This window comes from Limulus polyphemus, unplaced genomic scaffold, assembly GCF_000517525.1.
Source record: "Limulus polyphemus unplaced genomic scaffold, Limulus_polyphemus-2.1.2 Scaffold2115, whole genome shotgun sequence".
In the NCBI taxonomy this organism is placed as follows: domain Eukaryota; kingdom Metazoa; phylum Arthropoda; class Merostomata; order Xiphosura; family Limulidae; genus Limulus; species Limulus polyphemus.
The window spans coordinates 161,533-171,339 of record NW_013667725.1 but is presented as its reverse complement, the minus strand read 5'-3'; the positions used below and the strand labels follow the sequence as shown (position 1 = coordinate 171,339).

Here is a 9,807-nt window from a genome sequence, read left to right as displayed (position 1 = left end):
TTTTATAAATTTAAATATGACTTTTAGCTTTTTTTTTTTTAAACTATTCCAAAGTTTATTCTGTATTTCTCTAAATTCATTCACTTTTTATGGAACATCTGGCGACTATCAGATACATTTTATATATTCTCTTAAAGTATTTAATCATTTTTTTTATTTTCTGGTGGTATTTAATGTTATTGCAAAATTTTCTAAAATAAATTATTTTCCAAACATAAAACTGAGTAAATTGAACAAATAGAATAGTTACTTATTGAGATCCTGTTTTCTTTCAGATGTGAAATACCTGCATTCTGGTTTAAAATCTGTGAGTATGAAATTAAAATAGAAATTATAACTAATTTATATGCAGTTTGAATTGTAATCCATAAGAAAGGCAGTAACTCTTGGTGAAAGTCATGAAAAATATATAATGGTTATAAAGTAATAGTAGAATAAAACTTCTATACTCTTATCAAAAGAAATATCATGATCAGAAATAAAATAATGGCTCTATTAAACTAAACATAAGTAGCCTTGGTTTAATATAGTAACTAAGGTTTAGAAAGTATAAATTCAACTTTGTGTAAGTTGCAGCACTTTGTATTTAACTTTTCTAGAGGCTTCAAGAAACAATAACAAAGTATTCACCCACGTTAAATCGAGATGCTCAATACCAAAAGAAGGTACGTTATCTCCTCATATTTCATAACACCTTAAATTTGTTTGTGGGTGTGTGAAAGTTTTTAAATTGCACACCACGTATAGCTTCTTTAAGTGAAATACTGTTATAAAAACAAAAAGTATGGTCTTTCTATAACACTCTTCATTGCTCATAAAAATACAGTTTAAACATTACAATGAAGAACAAGTTCAACAGTTAACTATAGCTTCATGTTTCTTGCCAATCTTAATCTTTTTTTATTTTAGTGGCTTAAATTCGTATTTAACAATTAATTGTTTTGCTTTGTTAGAGTGTGATTAGCCGTCTCCCAGCCTACCTCACCATTCAGTTTGTTCGGTTCTACTACAAAGAAAAGGGCTCTATCAATGCAAAAATTCTGAAAGTAAGAAAATTATAGAAATAAATCAACATTTTTAATGTTGGCAGTATTTACTAACTTGAGACTTAAGTTCATTTGATATAGAATATTTAGAATGTGATAACACTGAAAGACTAGAAAAATCAAATATGTAATATAACATACAGATATATTCTTCTGAACATTAGATAATTTGGATCTTGTAGCATATAACTTTAGAGAAAATAGCTAAAAAAATGAATATAACAAAATTATATTTGAACAGTCTTAAATAAAATTTTGTTTTATAACAGGTTATTAAAACTTTAGCCTCGAGAGAAGAAAGTAAAAAAAAATAATTTGTGGTCGGTATCTTTGAAATATATACCCGTGAATATAATATTAAGTTATGAAAGGATAATTTTACGTGATTGTCTTTATAGGATGTCAAATTTCCTTTACGACTGGATGCTTTTGACTTGTGCTCCAAAGAGCTACAGCAGAAGTTGATGCCAATGAGAGCTCGCTTCAAAGAGCAAGAAGACAAGCTTGCTGAAGAAACTCAAAAGGTAATAGTTTAATATAGCATGATATGTATATGTAGCTACTGTCTTTTGTACAGAGATTTAGAAATACAAACATTAAGAAAGCATTTGACATGGTTATGGGGGGGGGGGGTAAGTTAGCTAGTTGGATAGAAGAGTGGCCAGATGAGATGGTTGTTATAAATGGAGTTTAGTCAAATGGAATTAATGTTTCAAGTTGGGTACATTAGGGCCCAGTCTTAAGACTATTGCTCTTTTTTATTTTGACAAAATAGTCAATAAATTTTGTACATTTGCTGATGATATTATAATCTTGGGTGTTGCTGGCTGTGAGGAGTATACTCCTGATTTACAAAAGGATTTATATCATTTAGTAAGTTGGACAAATAAATTTTAATTATAATAAATGGAAGATAATGCTTGGATGGCTTAAAAGACTGATGAACCAATACACCAAGATCCTTTTCTTTCATAACATGATCAAGGTTATTCCCATCCAAAATATACCTATAATTCAAATTATGATAACCCATATGCATTAGAATTTCAGGTTGTATCTACTGAAATGTTGAATAAAAGTCTAAAGATGTTATAATTTCATTGTATAGGCCACTGGTTAGACCACTTTTGGAGTATTATGTTCAGTCTTGGGCTCCTTACCTTAGAAAGGACATTGAATTGTTGAAAAGGATTCAGAGAACGGCTACTAGAATGGTGCCTGAGATGGAGGGGTTGTCATATGAGGAGATGTTAAGATTTCTGAAATTGTTTACTCTTGAAAAAATAAGAGTTAGAGGGGATCTGATATAGTTGTTTAACGTTGTTAAGGTAATTGACAGTGTTGGTGCATCATATTTTTACATACTTAATGGTAGGAATAGGAGACATAAATATAAATTTTGGCAGGGAAGGAGTCATCTTCAGCTAAGTCAGTTTTATTTTCCTAACAGGGTGGTTGGCCTTTAGAATGGGTTGCCTTTGGATGTTGTAGAGGCAGTAAATTTAAGTGAGTTTAAGAGAAAGCTTGAAAACTATGAATGATAAGAGTTGGCTATGAGGGATTTTAATTTGTATTAATATTATTTACTTAATAGTTTTAGTTTAGTTTAAAGGATGGGACAGCCTAGAAGGGCGAATAGGTTCTTTGTTAACATTATGTTATGTTGAACAGATATCAGTTTTTTCTTTCCTTTTTCATTCCTAGCATGTATTAAAGAAGACATTGTTGTGTGGTAGAAATTAATTGTTATATTTTTAACAGGCATGTAAAATAGCAAAATGCCAGAGTATGTACAAGGACCATAAACAGAAAGAACACTGTTACACTGATTTTGAGCTTCGTTTATATTTTAAGTAACTCTAAGGTATTTAAATAAAATAGCTTTAACATATGTATATGTAAATCCTAGCTAAATAATGTAAATTTTTTTGTAATGAGCAAATCCATATTTTATTAAAAAAGGGAAAAAGCAATGTTACTAACATACTTGGCAAAATTTTGGTTTATGGATTGTATGCAGAACCTCCATAGAATATCAGTTATAATATATGACATCCCCTTGGAATATCTATTATAATATATGGCATCCCCTTGGAATATCAGTTATAATATATGACATCTCCTTGGAATATCTATTATAATATATGACATCTCCTTGGAATATCTATTATAATATATGACATCTCCTTGGAATATCTATTAAGATCAAATAGCATAATTTTTAGTAGTTTAATTAAAATTTCTTCTGTATAAATTGTGACTGATTATCAATAATTTTATTGCTTTATTAATGATTAAAATTGAACTGAAACTATCAATGAGTTTGGCAATTGAAAAAAGTTTGGAAAATGTATATATTTCTAGCCTCTTATCTTATTATGTTTCTTATACATTATTAGAAATCACATTTAAAACATTCTCTGCTTGATCAGTCATTAAAACTAATCTGATCACTGAGGTGACACTCTTCTATCCTAAAGTTAAACTACTAGCAATATCAGAACTCGTATGTGATGTTTTCTCCACTGAAAGAGCCAGTATGACTTGCTTGTCTACTTTGATGATTGTTTTCCAGCAATATCAGAACTCGCATGTCATGTTTTTTCCATTGAATCAGCCAGTATGACTTACTCAACAACTTTGATGACTGTTCTCCAGCAATATCAGAACTCACGTGATATTTTCTCCAGTGGATCAGCTGGTATGACTGTCTTTGACTGTTTGATGACACTCTTATAACCTAATACGGAATCTTTACTTAATTAATCAGTACAACTGACTTTGACACTTTTATGGCACTCTTATAGCTTAATGATCCCTAATGGGACAGTGGTAAATCTATGGACTTTTACAATGCTAAAATCCAGGGTTTGATTCCCCATGATGGACACAGCATATAGTCTATTGTGACTTTGTTCTAAAACAAATTAACAATTTTATATTGAAATGGTTTATTTAAGTGTTTTACACTAACAAAAAACAAACCTATCATTCTATAGGTATTTGAAGAACTTGTAGCATTTCGCCACAATTTAATTCTTTGTATTGTTAGCCGACACTAGGCAGCTGGTATATAATTGAATAGAGTTGTTTAAACATTTGTTTAACAACAATAAATGCTTCGAATGGTCTATTCTTTCATTGGGGGTGTGTCTGTGAGCCACACTAGTTTCGGAAAATTCCACTTCTCATCAGTGACCCTGGACACTACCACCAATGAAATATCAGACCAAACGAAGCCTTTATAGTAGTGAGGTACCAAAAAATCAAACTGGTGTATTTATGTGTTTTACAATCACCAAAACGAAACCTATCATTCTATAGGTATTTGAAGAACTCTATACTCTATTCAACTAGTCTGGCTCACAGACACACCCCCAATGAAATAATAGACCATTCCAAGCATTTATTGTGTTAAACAATAGTTTAAACAACTTTATTCAACAATGTTATAGTCTATTACAAGGAGTTTTCACTTGGTTAGTCAATACAACTGACTTTGATACTTCGATGACACTCCTACAGCCTAATACATGGATTGTTTTGAATCAATTAAATATTCCTTAGTGTATATGATAATGTTGAGCTTTGACATAAAGTCGCTGTTCACAAAGGTACCTACAGAGGCTGTTATCAGGGCTGCCACCAGAGTGATACAAGAGACAAGATGATCTCCCCTTCCCAAGGGAAGATTACACCAAACTCATATTAATTTGTAAAAATTTGGCCTGTTTGGGTTCATGGGACAGGAATACCATCAACACCATGGGCTTACCATTAAATGCTGTCATAGCTTCCCTAGTAATGGTGACATTAGAAGAAGAACATTACAAAGGCATCATAGGCAAACATTCGACATGGCTGAGATATATGGACGACATTCTAGCCATAATACCAAGAAGACAAGACGAACGTACAGGCAGCATTGGTGAGACTGAATGGGATACTAGAAGACTTGCAGCTCACAGTAGAAGAAGAGCAAGATGGGAAGATACAATAACTTGACACTTTGATTTGAAGAGGTGACGAGGGGCCTAGGTTCTCTGTATATAGAAAACAAACCAACAGAGATGATTTTATACACATCTTCTCAGCACATAACAACAAAGTAAAGACAGGTGTGGCATTGGGCTTCTTCCTGAGGACATTATAGGTATGCAATCCAGAATTCTTAGATCAAGAAAACGAACACATAATGGAAGCTTTCAGGAAGCTGCAATATCCTACAAGCATGCTCATAAAGCTAAAGCAGAAAGTGGGGAACATTATGGAAAGGAACAATGACAGAAGACAGGATGAGAGAAACAAGAAGTTCATAGTGGTCCCCAGTGCCTGGGATGCAAGTCCCATCAACAGACTATTAAAACACACAACCACAGAGGTGGTAATGAAAACAAGAACAAAAATAGGGGAAATTGTAAAGGACAGAAGAAAGAAACACAACAAACAACAACATAGTATACTGCATTCCATATGAGGGATGCAGTGAAGTCTACATAGGTGAAAATGGCAGGGGCCTGACAACAAGACTAAATGAAGACAAAGCGGATGTCGGAAGACACAATAAAACCAATACGATAACAGCACATGCAGAGGAAGCAAGGCACCTGGCTAAATGGAAGAAACAACAGAGGAAAGCAATGGAGGCTGCTTACATCTTGCTAGAAAAGAACTTAAACACCACAGCAAGAGTCTACAAGTTGGTAGAAGTGGCGGCAAGCCTGGTTAAAACGAGACCAGAATGCTAATTGATCAGGTGGTGGTTAACAGACAGTGATAATGGACCAATCAAGGTGCAGCAAAGCAACCAGGAACTTAATCTGGGAAAATTTGTCTAAATACCCTTTTAAGGCACCACGGTGTCATAATTTCCTGAAGTAGACTTGTAGTCGAAACTTTGAGAATAAAAGATCCTATCATAGTATTCATAGTCTCATTGCTACCTTACTATCCATATGCTATCCATGTTTATTAGGAAGAGGAATATCTAGATATAAGCTTTGCTAGCTGTGTTTGTGATGAAGAGGCTGTAACCAGGAATATCTAGACATAAGCTATGCTAGCTGTGTTTGTTAGGAAGAGGTTCTAACCAGGAATATCTAGACATAAGCTAAGTTAGCTTTGTTCATTAGAAAGAGGTTTTAAACAGGAATGTCTAGATATAAGCTAAGTTAGCTTTGTTCATTAGGAAGAGATTGTAACCAGGAATATTTAGATATAAGCTAAGTTAGCTTTGTTCATTAGGAAGATGTTGTAACCAGGAATATTTATATATAAGCTTAGTTAGCTTTGTTTGTGATGAAGAAGTTGTAACCAGGAATATCTCGATATAGGCTATGCTAGTTTTTTTTCATCATGAAGAAGTTTCAATAAAGAATATTTAGCCATAAGCTATGTTACGTTCATTTGTTAGTTAGATACTGTCTTTGTATAAGAAAAACATTTCCACTTTACTTGAACTTTGTCTAATCGTGGCTAAACAGCATAAAATAAATATACAAACAAGTTTAAACACATTGATCATAAAGTTTAAAACTAAAGCTTCTTAATCTATTTTAGTTTTATGTAACTTTTTAGACAATTCTGATAAAAGTATAATGAAAATAAAAATTAATTCAGAATTTAAAAAAAAGAGCTTGGTTGCAGTTTCTTTCTCTTTACAGAAAACTATATTTTTAAATAAACTATAAAATTATTAGAATAATAAATGCAATATGACATTTAAAATTCATCCATCCAGATGTTCTTATCAATTGTTTTTATTATGTCAAGTAATATATTTCTGAAGAAAACATGTCACTTTTTATGATGCTGTTTAATGCAATGAAGTAATGTGTGAAATAATTTTAAAAAGTGGTCACTGGGAAGATTTGATTTGCATGAGTGAATTCCCAAGGGATTTTAGTTGTATCTGAAATTTTAAATTGGACTTTGATTTACATAAAGCACTTACTGAATATGATTTAACAGGATAAGTGTAAAGAGGAATCGAAAAGAAAATCTCCAAAACTGACGAGGGAAGAACCATTCTCTTTCCCTGATGGTAAGAAGATTTCTCATATTACATTTGATATTTTATACATTCATTACGTGCTCCACTAGAGTACACCATTCTCCAAAGTTATTGTTTATAAAAAGATAACTGACATACACTGTTTGAAAAAGTGTTGACTGTTTACTGACCTAGTTACATTGCACTGGTACATAACTAAAAAGCAAATTGTTTGTGAATACTGTACCAATTACTGACATCTTACAAATAACAAGTTGAAAAATTATTAAATGCTGTCTCCTACCATGTCAAAAACAATGTGCAACTGCCCATCAGTATTTGCCTCCAATTTATTTTACTGATCACTGATAGTTAACATAAAGGTTGATAAGTAATAGTTTCGTACATTTATTTTCATATTGTAGCTTGCATAACATATCCTACTGCATGTTTTTTCAGTTAGTTGTGTACAAGTGTGTTGCCTACCGATAAGCATGTGATAGTGATCTTATAAGGAACAGGGGAAAAATAAGCTTCTGTAGTTTTATAAACTCTAAAATATGCAGTTAAATCTTATCTTTTCTTGAAAATATTTGCACATAAGCATAAGAAGCCTACCTGGTGACTCAGCAGTAGGTCTGGTGGCTTATAACTTTAAACATTGGGTTTTGATACCCATAGTGGGCAGAAAACAGATTGTCCATTGTGTAGGTTTGCACTTAACAACAAACAAAAATCTTCAGAAATTACTTGTGTATACTGAGATAGGTTGGAGACATAAAAAAATATTATTAGTTAATTGGTATTTGAAAAAAGAGGTACACTATGTAAATTGAAGCTTATTAAAATGTGACTAGTTTAAAAATACTGTTGTTATACACCACATCTCATACAGTTGTGTGATTAGCCACCTCTCAATCACACAACTGTACGAGATGGACAGAAGAAACTTAGCCATCTCCCAAGTTTCTTCTGTCCATCTTGTACAGTTGTGGGATTAGCCATCTCCCAAGTTTCTTCTGTCCATCACATACAGTTGTGGGATTAGCTATCTCCCAAGTTTTTTCTGTCCATCACATACAGTTGTGTGATTAGCCATCTCCCAAGTTCAGTGTCATGAGAGATTTTTTCTTAGAAAAGAATTCTGTATGAAAGTTCACATTATAAAGCATGTGCTTTCTTAATAACTTAACAAAAGAAAGGATATTATTAGAAAATATTTTTACACATAGGTCAGCCACTCATACAAACAGTATCTGTGTTTCAACACCTTTGGACTTAATTTTTTTGCATAAAAAATTCAATACATATTTGTTTTTTTCCCGTACTTTATTCTACTGGTCTGAGACTTGTATACACTAATTTGTGACAACAACAAATATTAATTTTTAATGTATTTTATAATAAGGAAATTGGACATTTTGGAGCAGTGAAACTGTCTTGTGTTAATCACTATACTATTATAATTTGCTCATTTTTGGTTTGTTTATTTTATAGATCCTGGCTCTAACAATAGTGGATATTATGATTTGCAAGCAGTACTTACCCACAGGGGGCGTTCAAGTTCTAGTGGTCACTACGTGTCTTGGATAAAAAGGAAAGGAGGTAAGATTTTAACATTTATCAAGGCAAAACAGCTTAGTGCTGTGATGTATTAACAAGACTAAAAAACTTGTTAGTAAAGCTGTGAAAATTATAGTAATTTAATTTATGATTCTCTTTATCTTAAGCATGTTGTAAGAAATTTACTTATTGGACAACTACAAGAAACAACAGAAATTGTTATTGCACTGTTATCAATCACAGCTATTAATTACTTGGACCTAATATGGTAGGCTTTCTTAAACTAGTTTTACCCCCCCCCCCTCCTCTCTCTCTCAACCCATCATAGCCCACAACTAGAATAAATGAGTAATCCATAATAGTGTGTCACCAAATGGTAAAATTTTGAGCTAGGCTTGACTCTTTCAGTATAGGCTCAGTCAGTATGATAACCTCGTAACCATTTTGTGCTTGTCATAGTTTTCTTGCTCTGACCTTTAAATTAGTAAGCAAATGTTAATGAAATTTGGCAGATTATCAGTAAACATTACAATGCTTTCATACACAAAATATCTGATTTTTGTATTAGGTCGTAAGGTTTGTAAAGCAATGTTTCTCTCATGCCTTTTTTTTTTTACATCTGCTTATCTATCATGCAAAGTAATTTTCATTTTAAGATTAAAAATACTTTTGTGCATCAGAAAATTTTGAAATTTCATTTGCAAAATCTTTATAATGTCCAGATAGTTATCAAACATTTCTTAAGAAAAAACTTCATATTTTATGTGTTATTTTCAGTAATTAATCTCTGTATGGGTTTGGTAGATTTGAACGATCTTGCAACCACCATAAAAATTAAGAAATATAAACATAAATTATGCCTCTTTCATTCTAGAATGAACACAAATTATAACACGAAAACATAAATATTTAGATGAAATAGCTCATAACATTACAAATTGATATACATATTTTATTTTTATTATATTGTCCTTTCACCTGTGCCTGGCTAACGATACAGGAGTTACAATGACATGGCTCACGTGCACTCATGATACCGTATCAAATAACATGAAGGTGACCTTTGGTCTGTACAAAGTAACTTGTCTTGGCTGTATTTCAGTCAATAGTATTTGTTAAATAGCAGTCACATTTACTAATTATTATTACTATTATATATGTTATATAGTATATTTAGTCTATTTTGTTTAAATTAAGTATTTAAAA

General features: G+C 32.0%; 1 protein-coding gene across 1 annotated transcript in view; it reads left to right on the top strand.

The window, feature by feature from the left end:
• The window catches only part of LOC106465989 (ubiquitin carboxyl-terminal hydrolase 14-like), a 38,839-nt gene that overhangs the window by 24,987 nt on the left and 4,045 nt on the right, over positions 1 to 9,807 (top strand). Inside the window, exons 10-15 of the mRNA XM_013926240.2 lie at positions 276 to 307; positions 600 to 665; positions 954 to 1,046; positions 1,445 to 1,570; positions 7,017 to 7,089; positions 8,536 to 8,643. Coding sequence (XP_013781694.1) covers positions 276 to 307; positions 600 to 665; positions 954 to 1,046; positions 1,445 to 1,570; positions 7,017 to 7,089; positions 8,536 to 8,643 — 498 coding nt within the window. The remainder of the gene's footprint in view (positions 1 to 275; positions 308 to 599; positions 666 to 953; positions 1,047 to 1,444; positions 1,571 to 7,016; positions 7,090 to 8,535; positions 8,644 to 9,807) is intronic.